The 16,354-nt window shown below is 39.5% G+C and overlaps 1 protein-coding gene across 1 annotated transcript in view; it reads right to left on the bottom strand.

Moving 5' to 3' along the window:
- PCCA (propionyl-CoA carboxylase subunit alpha) overlaps positions 1–16,354 on the bottom strand; it is a 269,969-nt gene that overhangs the window by 60,741 nt on the left and 192,874 nt on the right. The window contains exon 20 of the mRNA XM_063149605.1: positions 9,047–9,145. Coding sequence (XP_063005675.1) covers positions 9,047–9,145 — 99 coding nt within the window. The remainder of the gene's footprint in view (positions 1–9,046; positions 9,146–16,354) is intronic.

Below are 16,354 nucleotides of genomic sequence, written 5' to 3'. Positions count from 1 at the left end.
TATGCATTGTCATTGGTCTCTTAATAAATTGCAAATTATTTGCTAGGAGGTTTACAGCAAAAAGGCAAGGGAAATTTATCATTTGTTCAAAGACAAAACACCCCCGTGTGTTTACCTGCCAATACAGTAAAATTACATTGTTGACATAAATTATGCTATCTTAGATATAAACAATTTCTTTTCTGGTTGATTCAGTGTGCAGAGCTTCAGACTAATTTAATTATTATCACGTGAGTTAAAAGTATATTTTTCTTTCCTTATGAGAAACTAACAAGCTAACTCAAATGTGAAAAAAAATCACAACTTCAAAAAATCCATCTGCAGTCTCAAAGCTGTCAAATGGGTGTGAGTGTTACATAAATATTATATGTATTTTTACACACACAGGTTACAGTATGCTATACTGCATATGCTATGTATATACAAACAAAATGCTTCTGCACACATGTAAAAATAGAAAAGTGTATACAATCATACAAAATGTGTTTGAGTCTCCTCCTCCATCTTGTGTATGCTATACCACAGTCATTTCATAAATAATCACTTTAATCTGTAAATCCCAGTAAGTTACAAAAGGGTAGTGTGATATGACTTTAAATTCTTCTGCTTTGCCATAGAAAATTATTTCCACTTAGTTGGGTATCAATGATGTATTAATTTTAAGATGCAGTAGGGTTACAATCAGCTTTGCATTAAGCCTGCAATGGATGAGCACTAGCAGATAAAAATGATAACAACCTTTACATGAAGAGGGATAAAGCAGCTCAAGAAAACATTATATATATATATATTACTGAAAGAAATTCTTAACTGACATTATTAGACAACAACAAGATCTTAGAATATTTTCCACAAATCTTCTGGTCTCTAAGACTCTCCAAGCTACTAGAAGGCAGCAGCTGCAGAGAAGGTACAATACAAAAGCAAAGAAACTCCAACAGACCAAAAGCAATTTTTTTTTTTGCTTTGCTTACAAATGAAAAAGTAATGATACCCCTAAACTCAGAATTAATTTGAACTGGCAAAGGCAATCAGATAAATGGATACACAACCTTCTCAAATACAATTATCTTAAACTTTTTTTTGCTGAAAGTAAAAGCAAAGTAAAAGGTAAAGTAAAAGTTTTTATTTGCTGAAAGTAAAAACTGGAGACCATTTGTTTTTTTCTGGAGACAAAAAACACAGATTGTCACTCAGCCAATGTTTTTTGCAATTTTTTCAAGCTATGGCATGATTATATTCCCAGATGAAAAAACATGTAGCAAACTACCAAACCAAACCCAAAATTACAAGCCCAGAAAATTTAATGATAAGCTACAGATAAAATTTTCATCAAAACACTGGTAGTTTCCCAGCATGGTGCTGTTTTTCAGAATGCAGAATTTCCTGCAGCTCAGTTCCTATTGCTTCATTTCAACTGCTCACTAACAAAAATTCTGAATATCTTTTAACAGAAATTTCAAATGGAGGGTGCTATCTTTTGGTGAGTACTTATAAATTCTTGAAAATTCCACCTAACAAAACACAGGCCAGAATCATCCCCAGACAGGTTTAATAAAAAAACAAATTATTCCCACCATAGGGAAGTCAGGGGAAGAAAATACACAGTCATTTACCTTGTAAAATTATAACAGATTCATTTGCTAGTACCTAATCTGTGAGATTTTGTGTACATGAGAGTGCTTGGACATCTGGAAAGCTCCATCTTCCACCCATGTCACTCCAACCTGTGGAGTCCCATGGTTGGGTCAGAAAGGAGGAAAAAGCTGCAGAAGTAGCTGTGAAATTTTTAAGTCATCCTCTCAACAAAAAAGGGTGATTGATTTGACCTTACTAGTCTCATTTTCCCTCTCCTTCTCGCAAGCAGAACTTCATTTCAGCACTGCCTTTGCACTGTGCAAAATCCCAGTGGAGGGATGCAATCCCAGACTAGCAATGTGACCAGGATTTGTAGTATGCTGCAGTCTGTCTGTATTGCAGTGTACATTCAGACTTGTTCACCCTCACAAGCCTTTCCACTTTGGGAATCACCCCAGCTTTTCACAATTTAACATTCTGCACTGCTGGTGCCATCATTGTCTCCCCCTAGAGCATTAAACTACAGATGGGAAGTTAGCCTGATTTTGTGCACTGCTCTACCCTCAGCCATTACCAGTCTCAGTTCACACTTTACAGTAAAAGCAGCCTCAGTGAGTTGTTCTTCCTCAGGGCATGTCCACATTTCCCAGGTTCTTACAAGGGCAGCAGTCAGCCAGTGAGAAAAGAGATGATCAAGTGCTGTATGTGAAGGGTTTTGATTGTGAAAGATGTCTGAGATGTTAGTGGCACTGTGCTGAAGCAGTCTTTCCCACTAAAAGGGATCCTGCCAGAATGCTGAAATACTGGCCTCCCCTGGCACCTGTTGCAAGCTACCTCAGTCCTTAAATGGAACCTGTTCCCAAACAGTACAAATATAGATGTTAAATACAGGGTGAGGGGCTTACAGGGCATCAATCCCCACAGATAATTGTGCAGCTGCAGTTTCTAAGAGGCTGAGGCATCGCCTCACTACTTTTTAGGAGTTCTCTTAATGCCCGGCATTTAATTGCAGTAGAGGACTTGGGAATTTCTGTCCTCCCATAAACAGAAAAATAGAAACACAAATCCTTCCCAATACTTCTTTATGGGATATCCAATGTGACTGTTACTTGTCACTTCTTTTTGCAAAGTTTTTTTTAAATACTAAAACCAGTGCAGGCATGCTATTACATATACAGAGAGTGCCTTGTAAGTATGCTCATGTGTTTCTTTAATCCTTGAGATTGGTAGGTGTTACAAAGAAGTAGATAACAAATTTTAGAACTAACAAAAAAGAAACAATCAAAACAAAACAAACAAAAAACCACATAATCCCACCCCCACCAAAAATCAACCAAAAAAAGCCTCCACAGGAAATATTGTTTATTCAATGTTAGTAAAGAATTAATCTAAAGGACATTTACTTCAAGCTGAGATTTACAAAAACACAATAATTAGGCATTTAGTCTTCTCTAAATTCTAGTCTTCTTCTAAATTTTTGCTCTTGCTACATTAAATCACAATGTGACTAGAACTTGTGGAAGCTTTACCCTTGCTTTGGCATGCCATGACTCATCCTGCTCCTATAAGGGGGGGAATCATGCAGTCAAAATGCTGCCATATGATTCTAGATCTGATAATGTCTGTGACTGCCTTGAGAAAAATTCCTGACAGGATCCATAGTCCTTTCTCACTCTTATGCCCCTCCTCCTCCTTCCCCTTTGCTCTCTGAATGTGTTACCATGTTCAAGAGAACCACTTCTCATCTCTTTCAGGGTTTAGATATCATAAAACTATGAATCTGTCAGCAACTGAACACAATGCTTTGTTCCTTGGACACACAGAGAATCCTTATAGTTATTCATCCTAATATTGTCTTGAAAATGGATAGCTCCAAGAGGAAAAATATATGGCATAAGATACCATGACAACTAATGTTATTTGCTTAACATCTTAAGTAAGACAGGGATTGATTTAACCTATCAGTTGACCACTCATTTCCTTCCTGAATGAAAAAAAGAAAATGTATTCATTTTTATTAAAGAATTGGTAAAGGTAGTGGTGTGTGCTTTTAGTTCCTCTGCTGTAGTTTCCCTTTAATTTTCCCCTTCCCTTCACATATTCTCCACCTGAACTACGGACAAGAAATTTGTACCAGATTTGGCTGGGTTAGTCATAACTGGAAAAGGCTGAAAAAAAAAAAACAACAGGGAGTGAGCTACAGGTTAATCAATGTGGGCCATCAGGAATTCAGTGCTGGGGCTCACACTGGCTTTTCTCTACCCAAAAGTACAGCTATGTGGGTACAGGATAACCAAATGTCTGCAGATCATTCTGAGTCCCTCTTCTGGAGACAACCTAGGAAGAGTAATTTTGAAGTCATGGTTAAAGGACAACTGCAGAGTATGTGCAGTAATTGCACAGCACAAAAAAATGGACTGTCAAGCAGTCATGAACACTGCTCACTAAACCTTCACAAGATAATTTTCAGGGGCTAAGAAACTGAATGTTCTGAGGTAACAGTACTTTGGATTGAAAACCTATATAATGTATCATATCATTATCACAGATTACATCTGAGATCTCAAAACAGCAAAATGAAAAAAAGGTAATTTTTCTTACAAAAGTAAAAAAATTATACATCTGAAAAAACTCTCTAAAGAGTTGTAGGAAATGAATACTTGGACAAAAGCTTTGTTCTCCTGTCAGGCATTTCCCTGGAACAAAGACTTCATAACCTACAGCATTCCCATTTGTTCTGTTATTATAGACCAAAATAATAATCTAAAGAAACATTGTATCAGAGAAGCACTTATATTTGTCATACCCCAGGACGCAGAATATACTACTCCTGCTGCAATTGTTGATGCAATAAATAAATTAAATGAAAAAATAAGTGATGCCACCACCGAATTCCCTTTAACACTAAGTAGAGAAAGCTCCCCTGATAAATCTTCATCTATTTCATTCACAAAAACACTTGAAGCTTGAGACTGATGATTTCAGCTTTACAGGATCATTCTTTTTTAGCAACTCCATTACTCTCTTAATTACACCTTGCTGGGACTGATAAAGACCTCTTTACTGTAGAGTTTGGGACACAGAACAGTTATGCTGGAAGGGAGCTCTGGAAATCAGCTAGTCATATTCCCTGTTCAAAGCAAGACTAATGTCAAAGCGATACTGAACTGCTCAGGATCCTGTCCAGTTCAGTTCTCACTACATTCTACAGAGCTTCAGTTCATCAGACTAATTCTCTGAAAGCCAGGAAACACAAAAAATGAGGTATCACCAGTGCTAATGTAAAATTGCTTTGCTGAAGGTGCTAAAAGCTACAAAAAGTTTCCCAGGGTCCAGGCAAAATGCCTACACTACCTCTATGGGGTAGAAGGTTTCATAACAGCAAGATAGCAGAGCTGTGGGCCCAACAGTTTGGCAGTGAAAAGGCTGGGCGCATATAATGGAACTAAGGGTTACAAAAGCATTGGCAAAGATGGTGACAAATAGTTCAAACTGAACCACTCTATGGCTCTGGCTCAGCGTCCTTTTGCTACAGGGAATACTCTGCAAGTAAAAGGTATTTAAGGATGAGTTGAGTGTCTGATGGTGGGATCAATGAAGGCACAGCATTCAACAGTCCCAAGCAGTTGTAAAATTTCTCCATGTAGCATTGCCACAGAGCAGCCTCGAAATCTGACTGAGGTCGGCAGTGTTTTTTGAGACCTTGCCCAAACACAGGCAGTTGTTGCTTTGAGGATCTCCTCTTAGATTAATTTTTTTTCTTGAGCAACCTGCTCACCCTGCTGATACCTGGTGTTCCTGCACAGTGTCCCATGCAACCTGACTAGCAAGGACAGAGCTGCAGTTAGGTTCAAGTCCATCTGCTGGACTCCATGGATTCCTCATCTTGAGGTCCCCTTAGATTCTAGGTCCCGTGAGGAATAGATGATGTTCAAACTCTATGGAAAAAGACAACTTTTTCCTTCCTTCCACCTGCTCCTCAGCTCATACTGGGAGACAGAAGAGGTCACAGACAACTTGTGTGGGCACAGGGCTCACTGAAATACAGCTTACTTGTATATGGGAGGAGAGACAGAGAAGTAAAAATGCTCCCAAAATATGTAAAATTGCCCCAAAATATGCCTGTTGTCTTTCTTCCAACTGTCCCTACTTTTCAAGATACCATATTGAGCCACCATTCTCCCTTCCAGTTTCCACTAGAGTTCTTGTTTTTCTTTTCCACAACTCAAATCAACCCCTACTTTTCCACTCACTCTTCACGGGAATCATTAAGACCCTCATCTATTTATTTATTTTTATCCTAAATATTTCCTAAAAGGTTATAGCATATTCAAATCCTGTTTTGTATACATGAGTACGTTAAACATGCATTTGCAATTAAATAAAACCCAATCCCTTCAAAACTGAGAAAGGTGTATTGCAACTATATTCCTATAGTTCTTTGATTTTCAGCAAAGTCCAAATTCATAATGGCTAGGTGTAAGTCAAATTCTGAGTCACTAACATATTTTGAAACAATGGGAAATACTTCACCAAAGTGGTTTCCCATTTTGGTGAAGTATTTTTGTACAAGAAAATGTCATTTGCCTGCTGAACAAAATCCTACACTTCAGGATGTGTTAAATTCAGCCTCACCAAATGAGAGGGAGAGTTTAGTCATAATTAGAGAAAATGCTGAGAAACTGGGATTAACTTCAAAACTATTTTAAAAAGCCACAAAAACCCCCCATGATGAAATCTGAGTACTACAAGAAATGCCATGGGGTCTGCCCACACCCTCATCCCTGGAAACTGTATCTCAGAAGTCTCTTGCTCAAATGATCCCAAGTTTTCACCACTTCGTCCCTTTGTACAGCATGCTTTGGATTTCCCAGTAACCCAAAGCAGCACAATGATTTCAGAGCCCTTATGCTGCAGCCACAGGACCTGCAGTGTACCCCAGGGTTCTGGTCCCACCCTCATCTGGGGACCTGGCCAGGCACTCTGCAGCTCCCATCTGCTGCACACAGATGGGCTTCCTCACACAGGAAACAAAAGCAGGAGGAGGGGGGCTGCCACACATCCTTGCTGTGCCCTGGTATGCCCTAGACCGACTGCGACCAGGGCATATACTCCTCCTCAGGCACTCAGGCCCCATACTCTAAAAAATGTCCTAGAAAATGTGGGTATTAAACTCAAAGGCCCTTCATAACTCTGCAGCAGAGCTGGTATTCTGCTTTGCTCTAATTCTCATTGAGCCTTTAGCAGAGGAGTAAAAACACAGAAATGCTTTACTACTTATTTTTAAACATGCAACAGATGCAAAAATTTGAATGTCTACACTATAATTACATAAATATATTTCAGACCAAAACATTTTAAAATTATTTATTCCCTGTTTCTGTTTAAGTGTTTTGCTAGATTGTGGCCAGACTGCAGAATTGAGCCAAAGGTGCATAAATCCAAACTTCAAAGGAATAAAACATTCACAAAGATTGTATTTGGTCGAGCAAATTTAGAAGAATGAAACCAACTATGAAGAAAAATTAGATTGGCTGAAAATTAATAAAGCACAGCTGGAATTATTCGATTCATCCATATTTGTTGCTTAAATGGCTCTAGGGCTAAGTTTTGCAGAAAGAAGATACTTCAAGACTCAGGGGTCAATTGCTTTTGGAGACAAATTGACCTACAGGAATACACTTGTCTAATTTGGTTCTTGCAGTGGAGCAAGTCTACGAAATATATAACCAAAAAACCAATTTTGATTCCAGTGAGCGACTATCAGAGGTCAAGTTTAAGGTTCCCATAAATTTACATATATACACTAAAAGATTAATAACTTCTCAAGCTACTGAGTTTCTTTGCTAAAAGCAAAGGCAGATAAAATCTGAGAAGGAAACAACATATGTGCTTATTCCACATTCTGTTGGCTGGATACCATGCATTCAGCTCACTGCATGTTGCTGTGGCTAGATCTGCAGTATTTCATGGTCATACTCAGGGAGTGCAAGTAACACTGCTGCTGGCTCAGCTCCAGAAGAAAGCTTCTTCAGATCATATGATCACTAATTTTCAAACTAATTTTATGTGCAAATTCAACTCTTATTTGCTAAATGGTGTTACTACTGTTAGTTATATATCCAGTCATATAATAATATAGTTTGCAATGAGGTCTCGTGAACACAGTTATCCACTCTAACGATAATGCTTTTCACCTAGGCAGGTTTTATAGATTCATACACTGGTATTTTTTCCTGTTCAGAATCAGGAATGTACTTTATTAAATGGCACCAAAATGGGCCAGTATTAAAATATTAAAAAAAGAAAAACACACCTAAAAATAGAAAATTGGTTTAGATATACACACACCAAAAACACACCTAAAAATAGAAAATTATTGTAGATATACACACTTCTTGAAGCTTGCATAAACCTCCCAAGAAATCTACAGAACTCAAGCCCAGAATTTACTTGGGAACATAATGAAAATTTCACTCTCAGGCAATACTGACTTTGAAAGATACAACAATTTTTTATTTATTTTCGAGTTGTAGTCTTTTCAATTCAATCAAAGCAAAAATAGTATCTTCCAGTTGGGTAATTTACCAAGAGTAAAATGAAAAACTAAATTCATGTATTTCATTGTAAATTATGAGAAATCTGACCATTGTATCACTGATAAATGTATAGGAAAGAGATACTGTTGTATGTAGAAAAATACTTTCAATAAGTTTTGATTTGTTTTTCATTATTGTCAGGATCAATAGATATTTGTAAAGAAATTATTTGTCAGGAAATATATAAATCATGACTGAGGTTACATTTAGAAAAGCACTCTCTGGTGTGTGGAGTAGGTTTCAAAGACTTAAGTGTTCAGAAGAAAAGAAAATACAACCACTTAAAGCTTTTCAGTCCTCTTTTGTTAGAGTCACATAAGTTTGGGATGTCTTCTACATTTATCTTCTCAAATCATGGAACTAATCATATTTCTTATATAAAAGAACATATTACATGGGAGATGTGCTACCTGTGACTTTTAAACTGCAAAGGCCCAGAAGTGTAACAATCACACACAATCCAAACATGAGGAAGAGACTAATTTTACTGTAGGTCCCCATGTGGGATTCTGTTGTGGGTTAGGTTAGGAGGGAGTTTTTTCATTTTACTTTGGTTTTTTTGGTTGGTTGGTTGGTTCTTTGCAGTAAAGCATTTCTTATTTTTCACATGATTAAGAAACTCTGTCTTCTCACAAGCCATTAAATAAAGCCTATAAGCTGGGGTAAACTTCTGTCTAAATACAGAACTTCGCATTCAAAACTCTAGGTAAGTAACGTGGAGTGCATCCAGAGCTCTAGTGGAGTGAATTTGTCTCACAGTAAAAACATTCTGCTGTTTGTACAACATCACATCAATTTTGTGATGCAGCAGGTTTAGACCCCACGTTTCAGTATTATTTGTATGCCCAAAGAGGCTTTGGTGAGATTACCTGTATGGTCCTCTGAGTGCCATCAATGGTGACAGACAACAAGGGTGAAGCCAGGTTCCACTCGCTGGTCACATTTAGTTTCATCCCATCAACTTCCACCTGTTGTGACACCAAACAAGGCTGTTACTATTGAAGACAGACAGAAAACTGATCTCAAGTTCATTACTGCATACAAAGCAGCAACCATTTTAAAACAGATGGCTCCCAAACAACCTGTCATGTTTACTGCTTCTGCCATAAAAGACAGGGTCCAACAACAGAGTCTTCCAGCTATCTCTGGGGAGAGGTGAAGGACCTGTGAACAGCTGCCTCTGAGTAGCAAGGTTTCAAGTGATTTCCAGCAAGTAACAAACAGCCATCCAACTTTTAAACCTATCTGGACATGCTACATTTACTGCAATTAGACAAGTAATGCATATAAATTCCAGTGACACCTTGCAACCCACACAACAGGGCTTGCATATAATATTCTCTCCAAGGACCAAGGAAGAACTTTTCCTATGCTTCTAATGAAGGGCTTTGCATTGTTATCTTAATTAATATGAGGCAGTAATTAATTCTTCGTCGTTTTGCCTCAAAGTCTAGAAAAACTTTGCAAATTCTGACATGTTTCTTTTCAATATACAGGTGATCAGAGAAATACAATTTCTGACTTGAATGCCAATATGCCTATCCAGAAAGTGGGTTTTATTTTAAATCATACCATATTCATTATGCAAAAATATTTCTAGGTGAAGAGCAAAAATTCTGGGTTCTGAAAAAAGTGCAGATCAGTGCAGCTGTAATGACACTTCTATCATTCTTTCATTGTATTATAGTGTTTAAAAACACACATCACACATTCAACACTATAACAGCCTCAGAGAAAAAGATGGTTATGAAAAAAATTATTACATATGGACTAATGTAATTGGTAGTTAATATTTATGGCATATTTTGAACAGTCATCATACTATTGAAGGTAGGTAGCTATTTACTATATTGCATACATTCTCAATAAACTAGAAAAAAAATTCAATGCATTTAGAATAACAGCTTTGCACACCTTTTGCAAAATAGAACTTATAAAGCCTACTCTTTTAGGTCTCAGACTTATATTATTTGATCTAATAATAATAAGCAGCATCTTTAAAGAAATCCGTAACAGCGAAGTGCAGAGGAACAGTGTGTAATTTGATAAATTTATTTCAGTTAAGAGGAAAAAGTTCTGGCTTAAAAAGCACTCTAATTTTATAGACTTTAGTTTAGAACACAAAGTTTGCCTTAGTGATACAATCTATGCAATTTCCATGGGCTTAGACTATAAATAAAGTTACATGTAAAGAACAAGAAGAAAAACAAGTCATTTATAATGGTTCACCAATAGGCCAGATTAGCTGGCATGCTTCAGGTACGTTACACTGCTCCAGTGATGCAAACCAGCCACAAACATGGCTTGAGTTAAGCCAGACCTGCAGCTGGTTTGCATTTCCAGAGCACTGCAGAGCAGCTGGAACCTCTGGTGAACCCAGACTGCTCTCAGCAAACGCATATCAGCAAATACTTTCTTTTTTGAGAACAGGAGAAAAATCTCAAAAAGACTTTTCCAAACGGAGAAAAGCAAATCCAGTGCTCTGTCTCAACCCTCTGTGATTACAAACTGAACTTTGGCAATTATTTAAATTCTTTAAATGTTGCTATTGCGGAAAGACTGTCTTCACTGGAGTCTGGATCAGAAAACATCATTTACCATGTGTCTCCAGGTACAGAAGTGAGACACCATCAAAGCAGACCAGGCTACTGGTCACCAAAAAATCTTTCAAGTATACACCATACTGCTTGTGGCAGTGTAGGATTTACATGCAGCCTCAGAGAAAATCTACAGTTCTAGCAAAGGGTGTTCCAGGGGCAGGATGCAAGTCAATACCTCCACAACAAACTCAGTCTAATCATTAGCTCTTTTCTCACTGTACAGATGAGCAAAAGAGAAGTAAACCTCTTTGTCACACTGGTAAAGAACCTGTCCAAAATCCCTCACAAGGGTCTATATAAGTCTCTCCGTTCTTGATTCTCGATTACATTAATATCAACACATTTCTGGTGGAAACCACCCTGAAAGGAGAGAGCAAGCAGATGCTAAGTCTAAACAAACCATGGTACACCAGGCTGTTTATGTGCAATAGAGAAACCAGCAGATAATACATTGCCACTATTATGGTTTCTCTATTCAAGAAAGAACAGAGGGTCAGAGGAAGGGTTATATGAACTAATGCTTATCCCATAAACTGCAGCAGACTTCTCACAGAATGGAGCTACAGGGTCTTAGCTGCCTTCACCTGCAACTCACCATGGTATGTGCAACTGAGGAAGATCACAGAAATCACAGAATATTCCCAGTTGGAAGGGTTCCACAAGGATGATTGAGTTCCACTCTTAAATTAATGGTCTATACAGGGATAGACCCCACCACCCTTGCATTATTAGCACCATGTGTAACCAACTGATGATGTGAAGCCAAGAGAAACGCAAGGAAATTTCACTGCCTATGCTCCAACAGATAGGATGACAAAGACAGGACATGAAGATATCAGAGAAAATGAACAAGGATTGAGGATAAGATATTTACTGTGTAGTGATCATGTTACTTTTACTGCAAATGAGGGAAAAGACAGGGGTGGAGGGGAAGATGGGGCACAGTGTGCCAAAAGCAGATGGGGATTGAAATCAAACCATTACTTTATCTAACAGAGCAAACCTTCTTTCTGCAGCTCAACAGCCAACAGCTTAACAAGGCCAGCAAGTAGAAACAGGGAAAGAGAGAAGATGGTAGAAGAACTTGTCAGAAGTTTCCATTTGCTTTTATTCCTGCTTTAGCAAGGGGTATCATAACTGAACGTAATAAATACTGCAATAAAACCAGGACCTTTTTGCTTTAGGATTGGGGGTGAGGGTTCAGGGTGTGAAGGGGGACATGGGGATTAACATTAACAATATAATTAACATTATATTGACTACTTCCCATCTTACTTTCTTTCTTTGCTCCTAAGACAGGCAAGAACAAATCACCATTTAATGGATGCTAATACTTGAACTTCAGGGAGAAGATCCCAGTCAATTCACTCCTGCAGTGGGTCACATTGTGCTTTACACCACACCTGTATAGTGTAGCTTTATTCAAAACTACTCAGTTCCAAGTATACACATATGTGTCTGTGCATCTACAGTAACTATGCTTGCATTGCTGCACTACACCCACGCGACATAGTGGTGGTGAATTATTCCTTTTTTTAAAGGTTTGTTTGTCCCTATGTGAGGACATAAAAGATAAAAGCAGCCACAGTCCTTCCAATTCAAAAGCTACTGTAAATGAGCTCTCAGAAAGAAGAGTGACAAGTCCAAGGCACAATGCTAGAAAAAGGTCAACAGCTTACCCCACTGTCACAACTTTGCAGACTTTCGCTGGCATGCACCTGAACTACACAAGTAGCAGCCCCTTCACCTCTTGTGGAATGAGTTCCTGATGTTCAGCACGATATGTACCAGCTAACCAATAGTGCAAAGACCTGCAAAGCATAATCTGCATTCAGTTTCCTTTAGAGAACATAATTTGGCATTCTGTGTGCATGTCAGGCAATTAAAGAAGGCAGCACAAGCCTGAGTGTTATAGCCCTGTTAATTTACTAATGCAAAGTCTCGCGTACATCTGGCACATGTCACTTCTTTTCTCCTGGAATTGAAGGTGGTTTTCCAGGAGACTAAAGGGCAGCTAAAGCATTTGTTTCCTGCCTGGTCCTTCAAAACATTATGCCTGAAGTTCCTCATGCCAGCCTTGAGTCTGACTAACTTAAGTCCGCTGATTTAATCCCATGGTTTCAATTCTGTCTCTCAGCATGGCATTTAACTTGAGAGCCCTAGCCCTAATGGCTTGGCTATGCCACCCTTAGCCATAGGACTTACAGCCCTTAATTCTACCTCTCGCTGTAATGGAAGTGATGGCATTCTCTAATCAATCAGATCTAGAAAATGAAAAATCACACTCTGCAGACCCGCCTTGCTGAAGTCTTTCTCTGATCAAGACAGCTGCCCATGAAGATGCACTTTTCAGGTAAACAGACTTTACTCTTCACAGGATATACATAAATATTCACTGTCATAGCCTTCACTCCCTTCAACTGCTATTAATCTAGGGGACATCCACTGGGCAGCAAGGGCTCTACAAAGTGAACCTTTAAATCGTTCCTGCAAGGAAGGAACAATAACAGCAAGCATAACTCTTGTAAAAATAAGGTAGGTTATATGTTTGAGGACTCTGTTCAAACCTACATAAAGCTCTCCTCTTCTGTGGAAAAGCAACTGTCTGAAGCAGAAGATTCTTTACCTCCATCACTGCTAACCACACCATCCATGCCAAAACAGCAAGGAGATTCTTCACATTTTTATAAATCAGGTAAAGGATAGGTATTGCTTCTTGTGCAGAAGAGGGAGTGACCAGAGAGCTGGTAGCAGTGTGGCAATAGAAGGTCCAGCCATAGGCAGCAGTATTCAGTAACAGTTTGAACTTTGGCTTAGTCTGAGGTCATGGTTACTGTGACCTCAGACTAAGCCAAATTGAGCTGGACAAAACAGGTTTTGGTTCTCAGTTTTCACAAAATGCATGAAATTCTCATCTAATCTACTGTCCACCCAACAGAGAAGCACATGGGAATGGAAAAGGCAAGTGAAAACTGTCCTCTTTCAAAGCCTTTTGCAGTCCCATGCAATCTCAAGAACACGAGGAAAGTCTTTATGGGGCTGATGAGCCCAAGACTTCCTTTAGAAGCATGATGCATGAAACCCCAGGCATTTTGTAAAACATTTTGCTAGTTTTTAATGTAAAAAAAAAAATCACAGTTAGCAGAAGAGTTCAAACACTATCTTGCATCTATATATTCTCAGAGCAAATAATCACAACACACTTCTTTATCATGAAAATTACTGGCTACCTGGAGTCTGTAAGAACATGTGGTAATTTGCAGAATTTTCTTGGAAATTATTGGGTCTTCTTGTACAACTTACTCTAACTTTCTCCACATTGCCTTTAAGAACCTTGAACAAAATCAGAGTCATATTTGCCACATTAGGAAATAGCAGCAACCAAATAGTGCTTCCTATGTTGTCATTCATAAATGAATAATGCATAAATGCAAAGAAACCCAGTAAGGTTTCCCATGTGGGCAGTTCTTATTAGTTAACCTTCTCCTTGTATATGCTTTATCTGCTGTTCTTTGGACTGTATTTGATAGTGACCCAGGCTCTGACTACTCCCAAAGTGTTTGACATTTTCTAGGACCATGTCCTGGAAGAGGTGACAGCATACTCTCATCAAGTTTACAGACGGCACAAAACTGGGTGAAACACTCGAGAGCAGGGCTGCCACTGGGGGGGCCTAGGCAGGCAAGAGGAAGGGGCTCATGAAAACTTCATGAAACTCAAGACTAATTTTTAAGTCAAGCATTTAGGAAAGATGAACCCATTGCAAAGATATGTTGTGACCTGACTGGCTAGGGAGCGGCTCTGTGGAGAAGGATTTGGAGGTGTTGGCAGACATGTCAGCAGAATGTGACTGAGTCAGCAGCATGCCCTGGCACCAAAAGTTCCAATCAGTGCCCTGTGCTCTGCTAACAGAGGTGTAGTCTGCAGATAGAGGGAGGTCATTAGATCCTGCTACTCAAAACTCAGACCACATCACACACTGTGTCTCCAAGACAGACATTGGCTTTGGTCAGTTTTACAAAGTTCCCATTAGCCCATTCCTCTTGCTTGCCCAGGTCCCACTGGGTGGCAGCATTGCCCTTGACTGCATTAAGCACTTTCTCCAGTTCTGTCCTCTGTAGATGTAAGGACTGTGCAGTCCCATTGCTGCATCGAGGTACTGATTCAGTTGTTGAACATGACCGGTCACAGTACAGACCCTTGCAGGCCCTTGGTGACCTCCAAGCAGATTACAACCCGCTAAACATGGCCCACCGAGTCTGACCACTCACATGGCTTTTTATCTTGTTGGCTGAGATCATGCCAAAAGACTTGTTAAAGTCAAGGTAAATGACATTCATTGCTCTCCCCTACACCACAAATCGTGTCAATTTATCATAGATATCTGTGAGGTTGATGCCACTTCAGGTGGGATCTCACCAGAGCAGAGACAGCATCACCTTCCTACCTGCTGGCCATGCTGTTTTTGATGCAGCCCACAATACTTCTGGCTCCCATGAAGCCTCTCATCCTGCAGCACCCCCAAATCCTTCTCAGTATGGCTGCTTTCAATCCATTTATCCCCCAGCCAGCATTGATACCTGAAGTTGTCCCAACCAAGTGGAGCACCTTGCACAAATAAATAATACACTGACATGCACTAGCCTGGTGTCCAGGATCTATGCCCTGCTAATCTTTTTCTTCATTTCCTTCAGGATCCTAAACAACAGCCATTTATTTCATGGCTGTCACAGCAAGACTATCTTTGGAATCACCTCTTCAACCAGTTCTTCCTTGGAAGTGAGCTGCAGATCTGGGTGTGTCAACACCAGTTCACCCATCCAGTACCAGTATGAAATAGTTATCTCAAACACCGCTCAGAAACCTTCCACCATTCATCCCATACATTGCCCTTCCAGGAGATGTCGGGGTCCTTGCGACCAGCACATCCTGTGACAGAGATTTCCTTCAGTCCTTTAAAGAAGTCTTAGTCTACTTCCTCATCTAGATCAGGGGACTGTACTATGTTTCTTTTCTTTTTCAATTGAACAATCCAGTGACCTTCACCTGCTCAAGTGATTTCCTAGTCTGGACACTTAGTTTTCAGCTTCTCTGTAGACACAGAATTATTTGCTCTCCCAAAAACTCTCTAAATAGATGGCAAATTTCTAAGTAGATGGCTTTCTCTTCTTTCTAGTTAAGGATCCTTCTGGCCCCCAAGCACTCAGTCACATCTCTGCTTCTTAAGCTCTGTCCAGTCATATGTGCACACACTGTGCTTGCTGGTGCCAGTGCTAGATGTGCCCTGGAGACACTGACAGGATTGACATCCACACCAACAACACATGCCTGCCCCTTTGTCACCACCACCTCCCTGGCCTGCAGGCACACTGCCACCAAACCCCACCTCTACATGCACAGGTCATAGAGTCAGGGAAATCCACATTGAGAGCACCTTCAAGACGGACTGCTCTCAACTCAATGAAAGAGAACTTAATGATTCAGAGTCCCTCAGGAAACCACCCTTATTAACAAAGGGTCCAGAAAGGCTGGACATACTTTTAAGATGGAAATCTTAAAGGTGTGGGAGCAGGCCAT

Source organism: Melospiza melodia, chromosome 2 (genome assembly GCF_035770615.1).
Source record: "Melospiza melodia melodia isolate bMelMel2 chromosome 2, bMelMel2.pri, whole genome shotgun sequence".
Lineage (NCBI taxonomy): Eukaryota > Metazoa > Chordata > Aves > Passeriformes > Passerellidae > Melospiza > Melospiza melodia.
This window is presented reverse-complemented; position numbering and strand designations above follow the sequence as displayed.